We start from the raw sequence: 25,653 nt of genomic DNA on the forward strand, positions 1-25,653 counted from the left end.
TAAAGGGTTCAATAATTAAATTCACCGTTTAACACAGTAAGTTATCATTTGTAATTCCTACGTAAAATCATTTCATTGGTTCTGACAATTCAGTGCGTGAAGGAATAAACAGGAAGTGAAGAGGAGTGATCCATCCAAAATCTGTCAATGAAATGCACACATTTAGAAATAAGTCGTGATGATGGCTGACAACAGCTAGGTAATTATATAGTTTGACCTGTAAAACTGAAAAAGTACTGCTTCAATTGTATGAACACCATCTTTTATTTGTTTCTTTTATAAAATGGTGCGCAACGGTGGCAGACGATGCATTTCTAATCTCATTTATAGGCCTACATCATGCTGATTGGATTGCACTAGACCCAGATTTCGTTGTTAAAATCATGCATTGAGAAATAATTCATACTCCGCCATAAGTATCCTTAGGAACCACCTCCGAGGGACAGTTTTAAAACAGAGTACCTCTCTGAGGTTTTTGTTTAATGTGAAATTACTGTGAATTCAGATTTCAGTTTTTCCCCAAAAATAATTATTTGATTTATTGGACTATTATTGGACTTTTTGGTGTAAACAGGTTTTGAAAGGTAAATAATGTGGAGATATCAGACAGTTGTGTAAGGATAAATAAACGAGCATCAGTCTTTAATGTACTGCAAACATATATAGTTACTGGTAAATTATTCCTTTTACATTCACTGACACAAATCCATAATGACCATAATAAAAATTAGGAGCACCTTTAGAATTCAGCACCACAACATCTCATGAGGATGTTCTCTGCCGTAGGCCACATGTGACTGAGACAGGCAACCAGTTTGTGAGAATCCGTCGAACTCACGACCTTTGGATTGTTAGCCCGACAGCTAACTGAGTGAGCTATGTCTGCACTGTTGCACGATGTGCAAATTTATCTAGTCATTCCTGAGAGGTTATGGAAATTATCGGAAATAGTCGAATATGTCACAGAGAATTATGAAGGTTACGGGTATCCTTGGTGTCTCGTGATTTGAATCTACGGAAAATTGACGAATGGTCCCGATGCCATTTCGCACACTCGTCCCATTCCGTAATCTACAAGATACCGTGTGGTGTGGAATGAGCCGATAGGGCGCGAACTGAAAACAGCGGCTGTTGACATCTGGTGTCAGATGTCACGGTATACATGAATGACATGCTTTTAAAAAAAATCATCTGGTGATTTTGTGACAGAAAAGTGTTGTAGGGAACTCTGTAAGGATAATGTGGATCGCACTAAGGAATGAAGGAGGCATGAGCATGTCTGGTTATGCCATGAGGGTGAGTTAGCCTTCGAATCACTGCTGAGGAAATGTAGGCTCCCAAATGTTAACACATGCATTACACCGGACATCTATACCTACCATATTGGATTCTAACCCTAACCCTAACATTAACCCTAACCATAACCATAAACCTAAACCTAAACCTAAACCCTTGAAAATAATCCTAATGAAGAAAACACACTGACCGAAGCAGCATGAAAATGGCTGACATGTAATGTATACTTACCACTTCGAAATATATAATGTAAATAAATAAACTCCATTCTTGTTTAATGATGCAAATTACTGAATGAAAAAAATCTATATATATATTAGTTCCCATTTATAATTCATTTAGTCCTAAAAATTACGTTGAAAGCGAAATATATAATATATTTAAAATAAAAGTGCTCTCATAAACTGGTGCTTGCCATAAGTTGTGCATATGCAGGTTAACAACTACTGTAAACTCTCATCATTGGGCTTATTCAATGCCATAACTAGTATACATGAAACATCAGTGAGTGGAGCTTATACGCACTCACCGTGATAGACAACCGTGTTGCTATGCCAGGGTCATAAGGCATTGTTTCAAGAACGTGCTTTGGAACAAAATCACATAAAATTATGTAAAAGGGTATTATGATGTATTTTGTGGTGCTGTATTCTAAAGGTAGGCCGAAAATTATATCCAACAAAGTTTAGAGGAAACATTTCAAGAGAAACAGATCGATAAATGACAATAACAAATAAGATGTTGCTGACAGTGGATGTCGGAATAACTCAGCTTGTCAGTCCACCACAATATCCTTCATGCAGAACTTAGACCAGGGTTAGAATTGGTCTTCAGCAACCCATATTTGTCGCATGAGGTGACTAAGTGCATCAGGTGGTCAGGCTCATGTCATCATATCCCAACTGCATAAATCGATCTTTATGCTGTTGATCATTGGATTGTCTGGTCCAGACTCGATTATTTAGTGACCTCCGACATATAGCTGGAATATTGCTGTGTGTGGCATTAAACAACAAACAAACTCATGCGGATGTAACATTGACTCAGATATTAAAGACACTATTTTTCCTTATCCTGACTCATGCTTAATTGCTTGTCTCCTTCCTTATACCAACTATAGTGGAACACTTGAATCCCCTTTTGAAGCTCCCTTAAAAAAAGCGGACGTAAAATCACTCACCCCACGAGTAGCCTCCCTTTGCCCTTTGGCGCCAAAACCCGTCACATGATCAGACATGCTCTTCACTCTCTCCTTCTTCGCCCTAGAGGACGGTTGTGAGAGCGCCTGGGTCCCCTATACGGCATTATATCCTTTTATTTTAGGCTTTGATTACTAAATTAGCTGTATACGGTCTTTAGCAAGGATATACCAGCAATATGCTTTGAAATTTGTACAAAATTTCCGTTTATTCACGTTGTTGACATGATGTTTCATCTTGTTTACATTTGATGAAATCTTGCATTCGTTGCAGGTTTCGTTTATCGGCTGCTGATCCGCATTCATTATGTCCTAACTGCACTTCTACATGTTCTTCCAGCCTCCGCTGTAAACTTTGTCAGCATTTATCTGAAATTGAATTTACTAATTATTTATATTCGATTCTTAGACGTGCCAAGGACAGGTCGAGACAACTTTTACAAGTCATGTCTAAACAGAGTGAATGCGATGATAACCGTGTATTATTGCCTGCTGAGATTCACCATTCCAGTGTTTTGCCGGTGGCTTCTACGGAGCTGTTGACTGTGGCAGATGGCAGCTCCGGGTCCAGGAAGAGATTGTCATCGTCTCAACTACCCTCATTGCAGTCTAAGAAGACCAAGTCATCTTCTGCTCTGAAGAAGATGCTCTGTCGACAGATAAGACTTCATCGAAGTCGTCCCTTGGGGCAGCAAAGAAGACGAGGTCCTTCGCCGCAGCTATCACCCCACCGGACGAAGCAGACGTATACGATGAAACACCCATGCTGATTCCTGCAGTAACAGTTAGGAAGAAGACGAGGTCTTCTTCTACAGTGACGTCAGCAGCCATATCAACGCAGTCAGATGTCTTATCAACGCAGACTTCAGAGACCAGAGATGACAGGCAGTCCTTGGAAGGAGCCTCAGCACTCTCAGATGCGTCGTCATCTTTACAGCAAAAGCAGTTGTCAGCGCAGACCTTAAACCCGGGTATCTTCATGCAGCAGTTTACTCAGCAGATGATGGACCTGATGGAACGGAGGTTCACGCAGGAGAAGGCTGCAGTGAAGACACCATCTACGAAGAACCTGCACGGAGGACAAGCAGCCTGCAGATCGCATCCGAGTGAAGATGGCAGCCTGCCTGAAGAAGGGAACATTCATGAAGGATCACATACTCGACAGTCATCCACGAATTCTTCCCGAGAACCTGTCAACCCGGACAACGATGAGCCTGCAGTAGAAGAGGAGCATTCGCGAAGGAGAACCAGACGTTCACCAGAGCATCGCATATCATCCTCGACCTCAGACTCGGACAATCATCACGGACATGCGCGAACGTACTTCACATCCCACGGAAGAGAATCTTCACCTTCACGAAAGGCGCAGGAATACGTCTGAGACTCCAGGGAGGATCTTTATACGGAGCGATCACCTTCGCACAGGTCTTCAGGAAGATCTTCATGTTCATCTCCACGCAGATCTTCGGGCACATATAGGTCGCCACGCAGGTCTCCACACGCATCTCCACGAAGGCATTCGCGAATGTCTCAACGTAGATCACCATGTAGATCTCCACTCAGGGAGCAAGCACAGTGGCAACGGTCTTCAGAACAAGATGCATCCAAATCTGAAGATGATGGTGGAATCATATTCTCTGATACAGAGATCAAGTCTTGGATGGCTAATGGATTGGAGCTTGCATCACCTTCTAAAGAGGATAATGAAGCATTCACGTACATGATGTCAAACGACGAATTTGATACGCTCACCCTTCCACCCATAGATCCTGTGTTGAATGTACCAGAAAACCTCAGTACAGCATTCAGGAAGGCAACGAAGTTCCAGAGTCAAAATATACCACCGTTCAACGCCAAGAAGTTCTCTCTACACCATATGGAACCCTTCATGAAGGCCCCAGAGATAGACGAGAACTACAAAATCATCAACGACGCCCGTACCAGCACTTATAAAGTGGACGATAAGAAGCTAGCACAACTAGACACAACTACCAGGCGTACCTTCTTTGGTCTAGCCAGATCAAGAGCCATCAATGAAACCCTCATTGTGAAGTTTAGGAACTCCACCTCGGAAGAAGATCGTATGATCTACTCAGCATTGCTGACCCAGAAGAAAGACCAGCAGTTTATATCGGAGCATCTGGCATCTACATCAGAAGGGTTGACACTACTGAGAAGACAAGGGCTACTATCTTCCTGTAATTGGAGTGAGAAGTTCACCAAGACTTTGTACAGAGCTCCATTGTCAGCATCAGCTATCTTCGCTGGGGAAATTGAAGACGTGGCCAAAAAAGTTACGAAGGAGTCTAGGGAGGTCATGATGATCAAGTCCATCGATACACTGGCCAGTGTTATCCGACTGACATCTCAAGGCTACTCTGGCAAGTCGAAGTTCGCGGGGATACAGAGAGCTAGATAGAAGAAATACGGCACTTCCAGAGGAGGCAAGGATTCTTTTCGTCGCCCAACCGGAGCTCCCAGAGGTAACCCCGGAAGAGGCACCCCCAGCCGTTCCCATACAACCTTCGACAGTGGGTGGACGTCTACAACGCTACTGGGAGAATTGGGGAATTCTTCAGGACAACTACGTATCCCAGATACTACGCAGAGGATACAAGATACAACTACAAGCAGTTCCACCATTGACAAGCACTCCTCGGATGCACAACTATGCTACCGACCAGAGGGAGAAACTACTCGACGCCATCACAACTCTACTCAAGAAGGAGGCAGTCGAAGAAATAAAACAGGAACTCATCGCGCCTGGTTTTTACTCCCCAATCTTCCTGGTACCAAAGAAAAATTCCAAGGAAAAGTTCCAACTAATCTACAATATGAGGAAATCAACCAGGATTATCTACGCAGACCCGCGTAGTTCAGGATAATACAACTTCCTCAACTACGACAAGTCGTCCGTCCGTTAGACTACCTCGCCAACATAGATCTACAGGATGCGTATCTTCACATCCCAATACACCCGGACTCAAGGAGATACCTTCGATTCTTCTTCAACGGACGTCATTACCAATGGAAGGTGCTACCTTTTGGAATATCGTTGCCCCCCTGGTTGTTTACTCGAGTGACAAAGCCCATCATCACTTGTAAATCTCCTCAAATCGGAACTAGAACCTACACAGGATCTTCAATTCTTAGGAATACGACTCATCACATCAGCGAATCGCATAGTCGTTCCAGAGGAACGTTGGGTCAAGATACAACAGATGATATCTCAAGCACTACTCTCTCCGTTACGACTACGAAGTTGGCAGAGCCTACTCGGTCTCCTCACGTCAGCACAAGAGATGACACGCAGAGGAAGACTACAACTGCGCCCACTACAAGTGTTTGTGAACGCTCATCTAGACAGTCTGGATTCCTTCGAACTACCGGACGGACTGGAACCATACCTACTATGGTGGATTCGGAAGTCGAATGTTTGCGGAGGAACCTACTTATCAGAGCCAGAGTCCAACACTCATCTCTATGCAGATGCATCTCTTCACCTCAACAACGAAGTGGCAGCGGGAAAATGGTCGAGTCAGGAACAAAATCTGCACATCAAATTGCTCGAAATGAAAGCAGTAATAAACGCCTTACTACACTGGTCCAGCATACTAAGGAACGCACAGCTGATGATCCATACGGACAACTCCACAGTGGCGTTCTACATCAACAAACAAGGATCAACAAGGTCAAGAAATCTGATAGACCTCAGCTTTCAGCTATTCAGCATATAATAGACAACCTGAACATCGACATAAAAGCATGCCACATTCCCTAAGCCAAAAATGTGATAGCAGACGCCCTATCTCGTCCAATGCAACCATCCCCGACGGAGTGGATGTTACATCCAGAGGCGTTCAGATGCATTATTCAGACGATAGGATCTCCACTGATAGACCTGTTTGCGACAAAGTTCAACAAACAACTACCAACATTCGTCTCTCTGATTCCAGATCCACAAGCATGGGCAACAGATGCTTTAAGCATATCTTGGGAAGGACTAAACGCTTACGCCTTCCCTCCTCCAGCTCTAAAACCGAAGGTGTTGCAGAAAATCAAGCAGACGAAGAAGCTGCAACTGATTTTGGTCGCGCCCTACTGGCCAGCGAAAGTGTGGTTTCCCATTCTCATACAAGAACTCGGAAATCCAACCCTGCAACTCCCAGAGTGGCCGAACCTACTAGTTCATCCGCACACCAAGCAAGCACACGGAAATCCAACAGTATTTCAGCTACACGCATGGAACGTATCACGACTTACTTGAAGAAAAGAGGATATTCCACCAGAGCAGCAAAAGCAGTCACATTAGCTCTACGTAGATCAACCCGCAACTTGTACGACGACAAGTGGCAGAGTTTTGAGAAATATGCATTGAGGAAGGGTTTCACGGCGATGAAAGCAACACATCCTCAAGTGGCGGAATTCCTTTGTCATCTAAGACAAACAAGGCGGCTCAACACTCTCTACATACCTAGCGTCCCTCAGCACAGTTATCACCATGAAGACGGGTGTGAAGCTGACCAAAGTACCAGAGATACTGGCATTACTACGCTCCCTTAAGTTGGAAGACCAACAAAAGAAGTTTTAGGGGCCTGCTTGGGATCTCAACGTGGTCTTGCAGCATCTCACCAGTGACGCTTACGAACCACTAGAAAGGACATCCTATGAGAGGTTAACTCATAAAACTCTGTTCCTGATCGCCTTGGCAACAGCAGCACAGATGTCAGAAATACATGCTCTGGACTTTGAACGAACACGATTTGACGCACATCGTGACACTGTACATCTGGGATTGAGATGGGACTTCATAGCAAAGAACCAACTGCCCTGTCAAACAGACAGACAGTTCCATATCCCAGCACTCTCGTCAATCCTAGGGCCACAGGATACTCAAGATTTATCCCTATGCCCAGTCAGAGCATTGAAAGTCTACCTACAAAGGTCGAAAACGAGGAGACGAAAATTCAAGCGCCTTTTCATCCCTCTATCTATGGAGACGCCTACAGAGGTCTCATGTACAACAATATCAATATGGATGAGAGCTGTCATATTGAGAGCCTACAAAGCAGCAGGACTTGAGCCTCCACGAGCCTCCAATCCTCATGAAGTCAGAGCACTGGCGTCGACACTCGCTCTGCATGGGAACTGCTCCATCTCAACAATAATGGAGGGCTGCTTTTGGAAATCGGAGACGGTGTTTGCCAACCACTACCTCAGAGACATGGCTACCGAGGACGTCTCCGTCATTCACCAGTTTGGGCCTCTTGTTGTAGCACAACAATTGATGGTTCCTCAAAGACGCTGAGATGAATCTCACCCTATTTATCACATGACTTGTAAAAACCAACACTCGAAAGAGTTAGAGCTTTAGAGTCCATGCGCACGTCTAGGACAGGCTAGTATGAGTGACAGACCCTGTACTTGTAAGGCCTTACTTGTACATGAAGAAGGGTCACTTCTCCACTTGCTGCGAGCATCAAGATATGGAGTTGCATAAATCCACACATAATGTCAGGAGAAGACAATTCCAGAGAAATCTGACAAGTTGTGGTCCCCCCAGACTCATCAGAGGAAGCTGGAAGAAAGGACACAGTGCCATTAGAAGTTCCCTAGGGAGGTATGCAGGACGTAAATCAGCAGTTATGAATCCAGAGTGGCTTGACTCACCATCGGTTCCGTCGGATTCTACAAGCAATTAAGCATGAGTCAGGATAAGGAAAAATATGTAATTTTCTGATTAGATTTGATATTTTATACTTATCCTGACTCATGAGGTCAGCCCTCCCAACCTCCCCTCATGTCTGTGCTATGAGCATGCTGTCGGTGTGGATTTAGCGCAATGCAAATGGACTAATTATTATTATTATTATTATGGCACTCTGGATTTCCCTGTAGATCCGGGTGTCGGGCTCATATTCGGAGAGAGTGAAGAGCATGTCTGATCATGTGACGGGTTTTGGCGGCAAAGGGAGGCTACTCGTGGGGTGAGTGATTTTACGTCCGCTTTTTTTAAGGGAGCTTCAAAAGGGGATTCAAGTGTTCCACTATAGTTCGTAAGAGGAAGGAGACAAGCAATTAAGCATGAGTCAGGATAAGTATAAAATATCAATTTTAATCAGAAAATTACATATATCACACCACACTTCTCTAAAAATATATAATGCATATCTCCCAATAATACTAACTATCAGCCCTCAGCGAAGCTACCATATGATTTATTCTCCCCAAAATGACATATTTAGTTTACAATATTTAATCAAAAAGTTCGAATTAATTAATGCACCGTTGCATCATTTCGACTCTTTTGCCCTCTACCGACCAGACATTATTTCAAGCGAACCCCATAGAGTTAGGTCCCTTGGACAACTCTTTACAAATATCCTATGCACAACTTGTGATTGAAACCACTGCGTGCGACAGTTTTTGATGTATGGAGCAATTGTTTACATTCCATATATGGCAAGTGTTCTCTGTTTGGAAGCTGTTCGTCTCGAAGTTACAATTATCAATTTAAAGCGAGTCGTAAGGGATAGAAGTCTTTTATTGCATCAATAGGAAGCTAAAATGAGTGCATATGCCCCAATATATATAATATATGCCCAAAAAATTTATTCTCGAAAATGTTTGGCATTGTGCCTTTAACATACAAGAATAATGTTACTTCTTTATGCTTATCACATGATTTATTCTGAACAATTGTCAGAATACACAAAACTTAAACCTCACACAATTTAGAATGATCAGGTAAGGTGCTGACAGCAGGATATTGAGACTAGGATTGGTTGGGCAAGCTTTCAAAATGAAAAACATAGATATTAACATACAAAAATAATCATACTATGTTGTACATTTTAAAAACCTGCCCTACCTTTCCTCTCAGACAGAACATGGCTTTTTAATTTTTTTTAAGCTGAAAAGTTAATTGAAACTTGCCCTGGGTACTGAAATTTCTATGACAAAGCACGGTTGTAGATCTGAGCAACCATGGATTTGACTATTACATGTTTCAATATGTACACATTTAGTGATGACATCAGTCAGTGTCATCCAGAAGACTAGTCACCACATCGTAGCATTAGTAAGACGTATTGGTGGCGGAGTTGTCTAAGGCGCCACAATTCATGGTGCAGAGTCATGTCTCTTAACACCAGCAACCTGTGCTGGGTTTGAATCCCAGTTTGTTGTCCTCAGTTTGTTTGTTTCTAGTGTGTCAGCACCATACCTGTGGTCTTAGGTTTCTTGAAAGTCAGATCACTTAAGGCTTTCCTCCCTCATCAAGCTGACATGCCATGCTATAACTGGAATAATGTTCAAAGCCAACTTATCCACTTTGTGAATGTTCCACTGAGTGAGTTAATCACGCTTCTGTTGCTGCAGGTAAATATAACATGGGCATCATCACCATGGTTATTATATTGTTCTGATCCTGAAAGGCCAACTTTTGCTTTTGCTTTTGAAAATGGCAATGCATGGTGCACTTTTCCTTTGCTGATGGAGGTTAATGCCTGAAGGATTTCCTTAGAACTGGATCTGATGAAGAAAATGTCCCAAGGCAACAGAATTTGTCTTAAGCTGTGAAGCTTGAAGAGGCTGATGCTATTGATTGATAATCCATCAGCTGACAGTAAGACATGGCAACTGAAGACCTTACAGACATGTTCAGTTTGTTCCTCCCGACATGATGGAATGTGGTTTACTTGGCTGATGAAGGGATCATGGTTTTGGTGATCTCTATAGATGAGACTGTGATGTCACATGAAAAACCAATATTATTGATATTCAGTTGTATTCATGAAATAACAAAGCATTTATTGATATCCAAATGATTTCTGTATAAAAACAGATCATCATCAAACCCAGTTTGTTTCCTACAATAATATTATTTCTTAACCATAATGTTAAGAGTGAAATGTCAACTGATATTGTTCATATAACCTGTATGTCCCATTTTGATCTGTGTTAGTTCTTCAATTCATGTTAAATGCCAAAGTCAGGCATTTAAATTGAAATTTCTCAGCTATGACCTGAAGTGAATGAATTTTGTGAACAAGTTAGCTTTTAGTATATGGTGGTTTATTGTTTAAGATGCCCTGCTGTAGTAGTAGGCATGCATTTACCCCAAAGAGGAAGTGACATCATGTGAACGGATGTTTAAGTTAGACTGGGGCTGGGACTTCCTGTTTCGATGTAAGCATGTGATTTCCCAAACCAGAAGAGATATGAGAAGACAGGTAGTGGGTATTACTTCCTGATTAAGTGAGGTAGATGAATGGTGGTATGTTGTAAGTGTTTGGCCATTGTGAATAACTTGTCAACTCCATTTTTTTATTTTTGGTCATTTAGATATATTACAGTAAATTATGGTTACAAGAAACACAAACTGGCCTGTGATGTTAGCACATCATAACCATAGTTCATTGTATGCAATTGGACTTAAACATACAGCGAGACCAAAAACAACCGTTTGTCGATTTGTTTAAAGCATGTTCTTTATAAATGTAGGTTACTGTACTTCTGAATTACAAGAGATTGTAACAGCACTTTTCAATGAAACATACCCACTATATCACAATAATTAAGTCATATTAATTGTTTAGATTAACATTTGTAGATTACTAGATTTTTTGCCATACTAAAAGTGTTGTTGTTGAAGTGCAAATGTAACTCCTTCAGATCTTTTGAATTGTTTTACATTGTCATCTTCATCGACTGATTTGTGACAGGAAAATATTACAAATATTACAGTTCCTTCATGGATGTGGAACATTTTATTTTACACCAGACTATGGGGAGGAGAATCCCCTCATACTCCTGTACAGAAAAGGCTGTTAAACTTTGTATGCTACCATATGAATAGATGTTCTTTTTAACAAAAAGAATGTTTAATTATCATTCATATTGAGTTGTAAACAGGTCCTGTTGTTAATGATTGTAATGTACTTGTTTCAGGGGGATGAGTTATAAACGTGAGGGACACAAGCCCCCTCGCCCTCCTCCCCCCAAAGCCAGCCTGGGCTCCAAGCTGACTTCAGGGGCAATAGGCATCAGCTTCAAGGCGCTGGAGGAGGAAGATGATGAGGATCTCACTAGCTTCACGGGAAAGTTTGATAAGGTTGTAGAGGAGGCTCACAAGTCCCAGCGCTCTAGTCATGAAAGAAGAGGGTCATCAGGGGAACCAAAGCCCATCAGGATAGGATCAACCTCCATTCAAGATGCAAAACTCACTAAACTTCACTCACACTCAAAATCCTTAGATGATGGTAACTCATCTCCTACCAAGAAGAGCTTTTTTGAATATAAAGATATCATTTCAGATATTAAACATAAGATAACTGACACCAAAGAAAAGATAACTGATTCAATAAGCAAAAGAATAGAAGAATTTTCCGGGGACTCAAGTTCCAATCCCAGCCCTGAAAATGAGCAGCCTTTTGATGATGACATGTTGGTTACAGAGAGAGAGAACATTTTGACTGACATAAGGCCAGAAAGGGCACCTGTCGTTCAAGATGCTTTGCCCAGTTCAGTGAAAGATGACTTAGTTGACCATTTCCAGGAATGTGAGGAAGACACAAGTAGTTGGAGGAAGGAGGACGAAGAAGAGGATGACATAGATGTTGTTGATGAGTACTTTGGTATGAACTCAATGGAGGAATTTAGTTCCAACCCTGGATTGAATGTGTCTGTGAGGCAGAGATCAAAACTAAAACGTTTAGTCAATAAAAACTCTAAACCTGTAACGTCAGCAACTGTCTCTATGTCAACTCTAATGGACACCAGTCCAGCGGAGGAAGAACCACAGTTTAATCTAGAAGTACGAGATGAAAATAACGAACCTGTGGTTGAGAAAACTGAGCCAGCACCAAAACCAGACCTGGAGATAGCAAGTAACCATGACAAGAAAATGCCAACCACATTGGAGGTGGTGAGGCCAACAGAGAAGACCGTCCCCATACAGAAGCTGGTAGCAGTAGCTGTGTGTGTGTTTGCTTATCTCATCATGCCCGCTCCCCTCCTATGTGTCGGGGCTGATGATGGGTGTCATGCTGGCGTCCGCTGGATGGGCCTTGTATCTCTGGTACAAACAACCACCAAAACAACATGATGATTTCAAACTCACCCCACTTGAAGATTTACCTCCCATGTATATTCCTCAGATGAGGGATCCAGTCAAAGATGATGGTATTTATAAGGTAAGATGTCATGTGGCAATGGCTGCAAATTGAAATGTTACAGGTCGTGAGTTCTTTCATTCATCTTCTTCTTTACGTTTTGTAGTGTTTGTAATGAAGTATTATAGTCAGGTGGCCCTTGTCAGAAGTGGATTGTGTAATGTCCATTGATTCATATGGGACAGGAGTATATACACCAAAGAAGCCCTTTGAACAGTCAGCTCTTCACATATGCACAGTCAGCTCTTCACATATACACAGTCAGCTCTTCACATATACACAGTCAGCTCTTCACATATACTCAGCTCTTCACATAAAAATTGTTAGCCCTTCACATATACATAGCTCTTTTCACATATACATATTCATCTATACACATTCAGTTCACATATACACATTCAGCTCTTCACATATACACAGTCAGCTCTTCACATATACACATTCACATATCTTCTTCACATATACACATTCAGCTCTCAGCTCTTCACACACATATACACATTCAGCTCTTCACATATACACATTCAGCTCTTCACATCAGCTCTTCACATATACACATTCAGCTCTTCACATATACACATTCAGCTCTTCACATATACACATTCAGCTCTTCACATATACACATTCAGCTCTTCACATATACACATTCAGCTCTTCACATATACACATTCAGCTCTTCACATATACACATTCAGCTCTTCACACATATACATATTCAGCTCTTCACATATACATATTCAGCTCTTCACATATACACATTCAGCTCTTCACATATACACATTCAGCTCTTCACATATACACATTCAGCTCTTCACATATACACATTCAGCTCTTCACATATACATATTCAGCTCTTCACATATACACATTCAGCTCTTCACATATACATATTCAGCTCATACAGTCAGCTCTTCACACACATTCAGCTCTTCACATATACACATTCAGCTCTTCACATATACACATTCAGTCAGCTCTTCACATATACACAGTCAGCTCTTCTCTTCACACAATACATTCATTCAGCTCACATTCACACTATACACTCAGCTCTTATACACAGTCAGATCTTCACATATACACATTCAGCTCTTCTAATATACATATTCAGCTCTTCACATATACACAGTAAGCTCTTCACATCTACAGTCATCTCTCCACAAATACACATTCAGCTCTTCACATATACACTCAGCTCTTTACATATACAGTCAGAACTTCATATATACACATTCAGCTCTTCACATATACACAGTCAGCTCTTCACATATACACAGTCAGCTCTTCTCATATACATATTCAGCTCTTCACATATGCACATTCAGCTCTTCACATATACACAATCAGCTCCTCACTCAACCAGACAGGATTCACACTTTTACATATTGGCCTCATCAGGATAGTGGGAATGTCACGATATGCCAAATCAGTGCACATGAATATACATGTGTATCCGTCATATAGCAATACATGTTGAGATACAGAATTTACTCTGTTTGAAATTCAACATTTCCGACGTGTCCCTGCGAGTAGGTGGTTTTGACGTTACCTATTATGCGTTTATATTTTGCATTTTGTTTTGAAAGCGTTGGTGCCGATTTAATTATTTGATTGAAAGTCTAGACTATGTCAGTCAAAGAGATCTGTCTTATGTAACTGTCAATCTTTGGAGATATGAACCTGAAAACAGTTGTCATGATAGTCTCTCAAATGTGTTCAATCTCATATGACTAATAACTCTTGTCTATTTGATCCAGGGCTGGATGAATGAACTGTTGGAATACAACTCAGATGACTACCATATCAATCAGACACACTCGGTCTACATCAGTCTGGAAGGTGCACATCTGAGACTACAGCGACCAAAGATAGGGGTGCCAAAACGTGCCATGTGGGACGAGGCATTCACACCGTCATCGTTCATACACCAGCGCCATTTCGACCTTCAGGGGAGTCGTGTGTTCCTGCTCCCCCCAGGCCTAGTGAAGAAGAGGATATGGAGCAAGAAGTACCCAATCTGTGTGGCCCTGGCTCAGACTGGTACCAAGACAACCAGTATGCCCTCTGCAGTGTCCGGATCTCCCAAACACACAACCACACCCATCAGTGATGGAGAGTTAGGATTTGAAATCATTGACGAGGAGAAATGTGACAGTGGTATTCTCTATCTGTTTGCTCGCACAGGGAGAGAAAAGGAAGACTGGTATAAACGTTTCGTGTGCATCTATGGGTAACCCTTTAGGCAATCACTTGCTAGATCTCAAAAAGGCAATTTCAAGTCAGTCTAAACATAAACGGAGCAATTCGGACACTTCTTTGAGACACAAACGACAAGGTTCTACAGATTCTGTTTCGTCCACATCTTCACTAGCGGAGACACCAGTACCACCATCCCCAAAAGAAAACCAGTCTGTGTTAGATGTGGATCTCCTGGCGTTCGCACAGTACATGGGACGCCTGATGCCCTCCGCCTCTGGTGTCTCCAGCCCAGGGAAGGAGAACAATACTTGGAGCACGATCAGTGGATCCCTCATCTGTGATAAACAACTGTTCTGGGTAAATGCAATGGTTGGTCGCATCTTCTGGGACTTCCTTCGTGACAAATGGTGGTCAGAGAAGGTGACTGAGAAGTTGCAGAGGAAACTCAGTAAGATTCATGTAAGTAGTGTCTGCCCGTTGACCGGTTGGTCCTGAGTAAGATACATGTAAGTAGTGTCTGCCCGTTGACTGGTTGGACCTGAGTAAGATTCATGTAGGCAGTGTCTGCCCATTGACTGGTTGGACCTGAGTAAGATTCATGTAGGCAGTGTCTGCCCATATTTCGATAGGACCTGAATAAGATACATGTAGGCAGTGTCTGCCCATTGACTGGTTGGACCTGAGTAAGATACATGTAGGCAGTGTCTGCCCATATTTCGATAGGACCTGAATAAGATACAAAAAATGTTTTGCTTTGTTAGCATTCTATCACATTTATCATATGAAGCGACAACCATCAGGCAAGGTTTGGTTACTTGGCTGGTTGTGGTTGTGCGATGGTGTGAGACTTGGATGGCAGGATCAACTACCGGTTTATCTTTTCTAGCAATAATAATTTATTCCAGTCACCATCATACACCTGTAATATTGATCTTTGAAGCATTATACTTCAAACTAAGAAAACTATCTGAATTCAAATATACATTGTCTTCAGGTGCCATATTTCATAGAAGAACTACAAGTGATGGATATTGATATGGGCTCAGAGATCCCAGCCATCCGACGTGCAGGAAAACCATACCTGGATGAGAAGGGCTTCTGGGTCGACCTTGACATCGCCTACAATGGAGGTTTCAAGATGACAATCGCAACAAAGGTCAACTTGATGAAACTAAAGAAAACTACACATCAGAACGTCTCACAGCGACCACTTGATAAGAGGTGAGGATTCTTAGACAGGCTGTGTTTAATCCACACTACACCTACAGGTGTGTGTGTGTGTGTGTGTGTGCAGGTGCGTGCGTGCGTGTGCATGTGCGTGTGCGCGCACAGCCTGTGTGTTTTAGTCCACACTGAATGTACAGGTGAGAGTGTGTGTGTGTATGTGTTTAGTCTACACTGCATGCAGGTGGCTGTCTGTGTGTGAATGTGTGTACACAGCCTGTGTGTTAAGTCCACACTACATGTACAGATGAGAGTGTCTGTGTGTGAATGTGTGTACAGAGCCTGTGTGTTTAGTCCACACTACACCTACAGGTGAGAGTGTCTGTGTGTGAATGTGTACACAGCCTGTGTGTTTAGTCCACACTGCATGTACAGATGAGAGTGTCTGTGTGTGAATGTGTGTACACAGCCTGTGTGTTTAGTCCACACTGCATGTACAGGTGAGCGTGTCTGTGTGTGAATGTGTACACAGCCTGTGTGTTTTAGTCCACACTGCATGTGCAGGTGAGAGTGTCTGTCTGTGAATGTGTATACACAGCCTGTGTGTTTAGTCCACACTGCATGTACAGGTGAGCGTGTCTGTGTGTGAATGTGTGTACACAGCCTGTGTGTTAAGTCCACACTACATGTACAGATGAGAGTGTCTGTGTGTGAATGTGTGTACACAGCCTGTGTGTTTAGTCCACACTACACCTACAGGTGAGAGTGTCTGTGTGTGAATGTGTGTACACAGCCTGTGTGTTAAGTCCACACTACATGTACAGATGAGAGTGTCTGTGTGTGAATGTGTGTACACAGCCTGTGTGTTAAGTCCACACTACATGTACAGATGAGAGTGTCTGTGTGTGAATGTGTGTACACAGCCTGTGTGTTAAGTCCACACTACATGTACAGGTGAGAGTGTCTGTGTGTGAATGTGTGTACACAGCCTGTGTGTTTAGTCCACACTGCATGTACAGGTAGAGTGTCTGTGTGTGAATGTGTGTACACAGCCTGTGTGTTTAGTCCACACTGCATGTACAGGTAAGAGTGTCTGTGTGTGAATGTGTGTGCACAGCCTGTGTGTTTAGTCCACACTGCATGTACAGGTAAGAGTGTCTATGTGTGAATGTGTGTACACAGCCTGTGTGTTAAGTCCACACTGCATGTACAGGTAAGAGTGTCTGTGTGTGAATGTGTGTACCCAACCTGTGTGTTTAGTTGACACTACATGTACAGGTAAGAGCGTCTGTGTGTGAATGTGTGTACACAGCCTGTGTGTTTAGTTGACACTACATGTACAGGTGAGAGTGTCTGTGTGTGAATGTGTGTACACAGCCTGTGTGTTTAGTTGACACTACATGTACAGGTGAGAGTGTCTGTGTGTGAATGTGTGTACCCAACCTGTGTGTTTAGTTGACACTACATGTACAGGTAAGAGTGTCTGTGTGTGAATGTGTGTACACAGCCTGTGTGTTTAGTCCACACTGCATGTACAGGTGAGAGTGTCTGTGTGTGAATGTGTGTACACAGCCTGTGTGTTAAGTCCACACTACATGTACAGATGAGAGTGTCTGTGTGTGAATGTGTGTACACAGCCTGTGTGTTTAGTTGACACTGCATGTACAGGTGAGAGTGTCTGTGTGTGAATGTGTGTACACAGCCTGTGTGTTTAGTTGACACTACATGTACAGGTGAGAGTGTCTGTGTGTGAATGTGTGTACACAGCCTGTGTGTTTAGTCCACACTGCATGTACAGGTGAGAGTGTCTGTGTGTGAATGTGTGTACACAGCCTGTGTGTTTAGTTGACACTAAATGTACAGGTGAGAGTGTCTGTGTGTAAATACGTGTACACAGCCTGTGTGTTTAGTTGACACTACATGTACAGATGAGCGTGTCTGTGTGTGAATGTGTGTACACAGCCTGTGTGTTTAGTTGACACTACATGTACAGGTAAGAGTGTCTGTGTGTGAATGTGTGTACACAGCCTGTGTGTTTAGTTGACACTACATGTACAGGTGAGAGTGTCTGTGTGTGAATGTGTGTACACAGCCTGTGTGTTAAGTCCACACTGCATGTACAGGTAAGAGTGTCTGTGTGTGAATGTGTACACAGCCTGTGTGTTAAGTCCACACTACATGTACAGATGAGAGTGTCTGTGTGTGAATGTGTGTACACAGCCTGTGTGTTTAGTCCACACTACACCTACAGGTGAGAGTGTCTGTGTGTGAATGTGTGTACACAGCCTGTGTGTTAAGTCCACACTACATGTACAGATGAGAGTGTCTGTGTGTGAATGTGTGTACACAGCCTGTGTGTTAAGTCCACACTACATGTACAAATGAGAGTGTCTGTGTGTGAATGTGTGTACACAGCCTGTGTGTTAAGTCCACACTACATGTACAGGTGAGAGTGTCTGTGTGTGAATGTGTGTACACAGCCTGTGTGTTTAGTCCACACTGCATGTACAGGTAGGAGTGTCTGTGTGTGAATGTGTGTACACAGCCTGTGTGTTTAGTCCACACTGCATGTACAGGTAAGAGTGTCCGTGTGTGAATGTGTGTACCCAACCTGTGTGTTTAGTTGACACTACATGTACAGGTAAGAGTGTCTATGTGTGAATGTGTGTACACAGCCTGTGTGTTAAGTCCACACTGCATGTACAGGTAAGAGTGTCCGTGTGTGAATGTGTGTACCCAACCTGTGTGTTTAGTTGACACTACATGTACAGGTAAGAGTGTCTGTGTGTGAATGTGTGTACACAGCCTGTGTGTTTAGTTGACACTACATGTACAGGTGAGAGTGTCTGTGTGTGAATGTGTGTACACAGCCTGTGTGTTTAGTCCACACTGCATGTACAGGTGAGAGTGTCTGTGTGTGAATGTGTGTACACAGCCTGTGTGTTTAGTTGACACTAAATGTACAGGTGAGAGTGTCTGTGTGTAAATGCGTGTACACAGCCTGTGTGTTTAGTTGACACTACATGTACAGATGAGCGTGTCTGTGTGTGAATGTGTGTACACAGCCTGTGTGTTTAGTTGACACTACTGTGTAAGAGTGTCTGTGTGTGAATGTGTGTACACAGCCTGTGTGTTTAGTTGACACTACATGTACAGGTAAGAGTGTCTGTGTGTGAAGTGTGACACAGCCTGTGTACAGGTGAGGTGAGAGTGTCTGTGTGTGAATGTGTGTACACAGCCTGTGTGTTAAGTCCACACTGCATGTACAGGTAAGAGTGTCTGTGTGTGAATGTGTGTACACAGCCTGTGTGTTTAGTCCACACTGCATGTACAGGTAAGAGTGTCTGTGTGTGAATGTGTACACAGCCTGTGTGTTTAGTTGACACTACATGTACAGGTGAGAGTGTATGTGTGTGAATGTGTGTACACAGCCTGTGTGTTTAGTTGACACATGTACAGGTAAGAGTGTCTGTGTGTGAATGTGTGTACCCAACCTGTGTGTTTAGTTGACACTACATGTACAGGAAAGATTGTCTGTGTGTAAATGTGTGTACACAGCCTGTGTGTTTAGTCCACACTGCATGTAAAGGTGAGCGTGTCTGTGTGTGAATGTGTGTACACAGCCTGTGTGTTTAGTTGACACTGCATGTACAGGTGAGAGTGTCTGTGTGTGAATGTGTGTACACAACCTGTGTGTTTAGTTGACACTACATGTACAGGTAAGAGTGTCTGTGTGTGAATGTGTGTACACAGCCTGTGTGTTTAGTCCACACTGCATGTACAGATGAGAGTGTCTGTGTGTGAATGTGTGTACACAGCCTGTGTGTTTAGTTGACACTACATGTACAGGTAAGAGTGTCTGTGTGTGAATGTGTGTACACAGCCTGTGTTTAGTTGACACTACATGTACAGGTGAGCGTGTCTGTGTGAATGTGTGTACACAACCTGTGTGTTTAGTTGACACTACATGTACAGGTAAGAGTGTATGTGTGTGAATGTGTGTACACAACCTGTGTGTTTAGTTGACACTGCATGTACAGGTAAGAGTGTCTGTGTGTGAATGTGTGTACACAGCCTGTGTGTTTAGTTGACACTACATGTACAGGTGAGCGTGATTGTGTGTACACATTGAAGGGTCCTTTCACTGGGAAAAGATGAAAGCAAGCAAATATGGATGGGAGACTTGGAAGTTTGGATCACATGCAAGTCATTCTGACTACTGTATGAGTGATTAGTTCTGTAATTTAAACTACCAGTATGAAGGAAGTCCCTGAATCTTCAGGAATCTGCTGGTCTCTGGGTGTCTTTAGCATTAGTTAGGGAACGCAAAAAATTTCCCTTAGAAAACGTAAACCACAACTCACTCACTCTTAATGGAAATGTTGGCAGGTCACCCATAACAGACTCTGATGAGGAGGACAGCGCGGAGTCCTCCACAGACGAAGAGGAGGAAACCCCAACCACTGATGAAAGGTTAGTAGTGTAGCAGTAGTAGAGCTGTTACTGTCAACAGCATGTGTTATGTTGATATGTGGAGCTGTTACTGTCAACAGACTTCATTATGTTGATGTGTGGAGCTGTTATTGTCGACAGACTTCATTATGTTGATGTGTGGAGCTGTTATTGTCGACAGACTTCATTATGTTGATGTGTGGAGCTGTTTCTGTTGACAGATGTCATTATGTTGATGTTGTGGATGTGTGGAGCTGTTACTGTCCACAGACTTCATTATGTTGATGTGTGGAGCTGTTACTGTCAACAGACTTTTTTATGTCGATGTTGTGAATAGTTGGATCAATGGATGCTAACACTGACACCATCCCTTGTTTCAGTGCAGCATCAGGTGGCACCACCAGCAAGAAGTTCCTGCGATATCTGGACAAGATCACTCAGAGTAAATATTTCCAGCAGGCCACTGAGTATAAATATATCAAGCGGGCCATGGAGGGGGTGTCCAACACTCCTCTCATCCTCACAGTGGAAGTCAAGACCCTGGTTGGAACCATGGCCCTCAACATTCCGCCCCCACCTACAGACAGATTCTGGTACGAACACAACACATTTTATCAATTTTTATTGCTTGAAATTTAGCAAAGGGTCATTACCTGTATGCTAAAGGTTAAACAGTGAGGATGTCCCTGGAATCAAACACAGAAGGATTATCGTGCAGTCACCCTTGTAGGCACACAAGGGTCTGAGACTGATACCACTCGCCAGAAACTGCCAGATGTGTCTATATGACTGAGAACCTGTCTATTTATTTCAACACTTGGATGTTATAGATTTGCAGTGACACTCTTGTAATCATTTCATATGGTATTGTTAAGGATTATTGTGTTGAGTTCTAATTTATGAGGTTTTGAGGAAGTGTTTTTTGTTGTATTAAATATATTGAAAATAATTATACCCATGCTTTATAAATACAGTGCAACCGTATAGTGAAACATTCATCTTGTTAGTTGCAGTTACAAACATTTATTCATGCATCACCACTCATGTTTAAGGTATGGTTTCCGTGGCAACCCTAGATTATGGCTGTCAGCTAAGCCGAAAGTTGGTGAGCGTGAGGTAACATTCAACTATATCACAGAATGGATAGAGAAGAAGCTGTCGGTTGAGTTTCAGGTGAGACAATTGTAGTGGGATACTTACTTGCTGGTTGATGTATGGAAGCTCTCCTTCTAGGAAAAATGGGGTGGTGGAATAGCCTAATGGATAAAGCGTTTGCTTCCCCACATGGGTACTGCGTTCGAATTAATTGCTGGCCCAGAGGCTCTGCGCCCGGTTGTTATTGTATCGGGCCGGCAGTTTCAGATATTTGCAGGCTCTTGTGGCCTTCAGTAAATTATCTGTCCATTATTTTTTTTCAACTGGAATCTTTCCCATAATTTGTTTTCTTTATTAACATTCGGGAATGATCCATGATCCATCATGTTACGAATACCAGACAGTTTCACGTTCAGGTATTTCAGCACTTTGTGCATAGGAATGTCAACACCAGTCTTTAACAAATATAACCTTCTCTCTGCACCATAGGCTTCGCTAACTGATTTTGTAGAAACTGTGTGAAACTGTGTACAGTGTAGTCTATTTTGTTTTTATTGGTTTGATTTCAACAAAATAGGCCTGCAGATTTCATTCAGGGCCTGCAGATTTTAAAGCCCTCACTCACTCTGGGAAAAATACTTTGATTCAGAAAGAAGGGTGTATTGATTGTTAAATATAAAGAACCACAGGGTCTACTAGTTACAATATGAAACTGATTGGGAAACTAACACTCCTTAGTGACTTGTCATGGATCCACGAAAATATTAAATTATTGAGACAGAAACTAGAGATCTACTGAGATTGGCTTCAGTGTGTGTGGTTAGCTACTCCGTGGTGATCACCTACGGTCAATTTCGTTTCAGATTGTAATTTATTGATTACTTTCCTGTGCTTAAGTCATATTAATACAGAAATGTGAGTTAGAAATGTTTTGAAACAACTATGGTATTTGACAAGTTTGAGCGCAGCAATCTGTTTCCTGCACCATTTTAGGAATGAACCAATGCATGATGTCTATTCTCATAGTGAATTCGTGGTGAATTCATACATAACACAACAGTCACGTGTGATGGTATTCAGATTACTGCTAACTACTTATACCTAATTTGACCCTCCACATAATATGCAAACTAAATAAGATCAAAAATCACTATTAAGCACCCTAAAAACATACCACAGATATAGATAAATTTGTTTTGGACACACCCATGAAGATTTGGGTTAGAATTGGTCTTCAGCAGTGTGCGGGGGCGGTAGGGTAGCCTGGTGGTTAAAGCGTTGGCTCGTCACGCCGAAGGCCCGGATTCGAATCCCCACATGGGCACAATGTGTGAAGCCCATTTCTGGTGTCCCCCGCCGTGATGTTGCTGGAATATTGCTAAAAGCGGCGTAAAGCCATACTCACTCACTCACTCACTCAGCAGTGTGCGAAATAGTTTCCAAATTTTGCTAACCAGACCGGCTAGCCATGCCTGAAAGTTACTAGCCCACAAAATTATTCCCTGGCCACGGGTTTCATCATTAAGCTGCTAAATATGATGAATTTTTGATCAGACCATAATCTTGCATGATTTAAAAGTGTATTATATTTATTACTTAACACGCAGGAGAGAGTGATATAGATGTATTTACAAAATGACCCATGAAAATTCACTAGCCATTTGGGCCATTGACTGTGGAGATTTACTGGCCCGACTGGATTTTTACTAGCCCGTGGCTATTTCGAACACTGGTCTTCAGCAACCCATGCTTGTGATAAGAGTCAACTAACTGGATCAGGGTTGTCAGGCTCGCTGACTTGTTTGGCACATGTCATCGTATCCCAATTGCATAGATTGATGCACATGCTGTTCATCACTGGATTGTCTGGTCCAAACTTGATTATAGTTGGAATATTGCTGAGTGCGGCGTTAAACAACAAACAAACAAATGTTTTGACACAGTGCATAAAATAAATGTTATGTGACAGACTTTTGTGTGGTATTCTCTATGCCCTGTGTTCTCCATTTCTACTGATTTTAGAGTGAAAACAATATGGTTGTACATCGTTGTCATATTTTGTCATGCATCTACTGAAGAGAAGTTGAGAAGTTCCTAATGCTGAAATTTGTTTGGATTGATACATGTACACCAGTCTAAAACTAAGAGGAGGAATTGTATTTGTTTCAGCGTGTGTTTGTTATGCCCAACATGGATGACCTGGTTATCCCAATCCTTCTCCCCCGGCATCCTCCCTGAAGCCATTCCTGTTGCCACGCCGTCCGCCACCACCTCGGTCTGACACTGACAACAAAGCACTCTGCAACAGGGCACCCAGATCTTCATACAGACAACAAAGCACTCAGCAGCAGGGCACTCTGATGTGCCCACAGCATACAAAGCACTCTACAGCAGGGTACTCTGATGTGCCTACAGCATACAAAGCACTCTACAGCAGGGTACTCTGATGTGCCCACAGCAGACAAAACACTGAAACGGGGCATCCAGATCCTGCCCACAGCCAACAAAGCACTCGGGTACCCTGTTCTTCCCAAAGCAAACACCGTAAATTGTAGCCAAAATAGCAATCAGTTCATCACCCAGTGAGTTGCACCCAATTACATCAGAGCCAAGCTGCAGGATAGCCTGTCTTTGCTGCACTGCTTGACACACAGCTCTCCTATAGATGCCAGAATAGCCTGCTCTGCACTTGAACCTTTCCCCTGAGACTGCACCTTTCTATGTGCAAATGTGTACTGATACAAAGCTGTCCAGCATTATCAGATATTGTCCCTGACATGATGCATAGCAAGCCTCTTCAGTGCTCCACAAAGGAACCAGTCATCAGAACCATCTCCTGTCACGTTCCCACCTGCATAATTAGTCCTTGTTTATAATGCCTTGTACTATTAATGTATCTTAGCTTCAGTTGTGATAGTGATACCTATCGCGGTAGTAGATTCTTGCATGCTACAGTGATGTTTCTGTGACAATCAGACTGTATGTGTATGTGACAGTAACAAGACTTGCTACAGTGATGTTTGTGTGACGGTCAGACTGTATGATGCTGTAGATGATAGTAACATGACACACTACAGTGATGTTTGTGTGACGGTCAGACTGTATGATGCTGTAGACGAGAGTAACACGACACGCTACAGTGATGTTTGTGTGACGGTCAGTCTGTATGATGCTGTAGACGAGAGTAACATGACACGCTACAGTGAGATGTTTGAGTGACGGTCAGACTGTATGATGCTGTAGATGATAGTAACATGACACGCTACAGTGAGATGTTTGTGTGACGGTCAGACTGTATGATGCCGTAGACGATAGTAACAAGGCAGGCTACAGTGATGTTTGTGTGACAGTCAGACTGTATGATGCTGTAGACGATAGTAACACGACACGCTACAGTGATGTTTGTGTGACGGTCAGACTGTATGATGCTGTAGACGATAGTAACAAGGCACGCTACAGTGATGTTTGTGTGGTCAGTCAGACTGTAACCGATGCTGTAGACGATGTGTAACACGACATGATGCTGTACAGTAACCGACCGTGATGTTTGTGTGACGGTCAGACTGTATGATGCTGTAGATGATAGTAACACGACACGCTACAGTGATGTTTGTGTGACGGTCAGACTGTATGATGCTGTAGATGATAGCTACAGTGATGTTTGTGTGACAGTCAGACTGTATGATGCTGTAGACGATAGTAACAAGGCACGCTACGGTGATGTTTGTGTGACGGTCAGACTGTATGATGCTGTAGACAATAGTAACAAAGCACGCTACAGTGATGTTTGTGTGACAGTCAGACTGTATGATGCTGTAGACGATAGTAACAAAGCACGCTACAGTGATGTTTGTGTGACGGTCAGACTGTATGATGCTGTAGACAATAGTAACACGGCATGCTACAGTGAGATGTTTGAGTGACGGTCAGACTGTATGATGCTGTAGACAATAGTAACAAGGCACGCTACAGTGATGTTTGTGTGACGGTCAGACTGTATGATGCTGTAGACGATAGTAACACGACACGCTACAGTGAGATGTTTGTGTAGTGACTCAGACTGTATGATGCTGT

General features: G+C 42.7%; 1 protein-coding gene across 1 annotated transcript; it reads left to right on the forward strand.

Moving 5' to 3' along the window:
- The first annotated feature begins 98 nt into the window (after positions 1-98).
- LOC124290175 (testis-expressed protein 2-like) lies at positions 99-24,308 on the forward strand. The gene is given in 10 exon segments (XM_046726870.1): positions 99-199; positions 11,447-12,500; positions 12,502-12,690; positions 14,427-14,887; positions 14,889-15,327; positions 15,863-16,089; positions 20,422-20,505; positions 20,865-21,077; positions 21,537-21,657; positions 23,749-24,308. Coding segments are annotated over 9 exon segments (2,853 nt in total). The 5' UTR covers positions 99-199; positions 11,447-11,450; the 3' UTR covers positions 23,818-24,308.
- The last annotated feature ends 1,345 nt before the right edge of the window (positions 24,309-25,653 follow it).

This window comes from Haliotis rubra, unplaced genomic scaffold (genome assembly GCF_003918875.1).
Source record: "Haliotis rubra isolate DU_JTF1 unplaced genomic scaffold, ASM391887v1 Scf46, whole genome shotgun sequence".
Lineage (NCBI taxonomy): Eukaryota > Metazoa > Mollusca > Gastropoda > Lepetellida > Haliotidae > Haliotis > Haliotis rubra.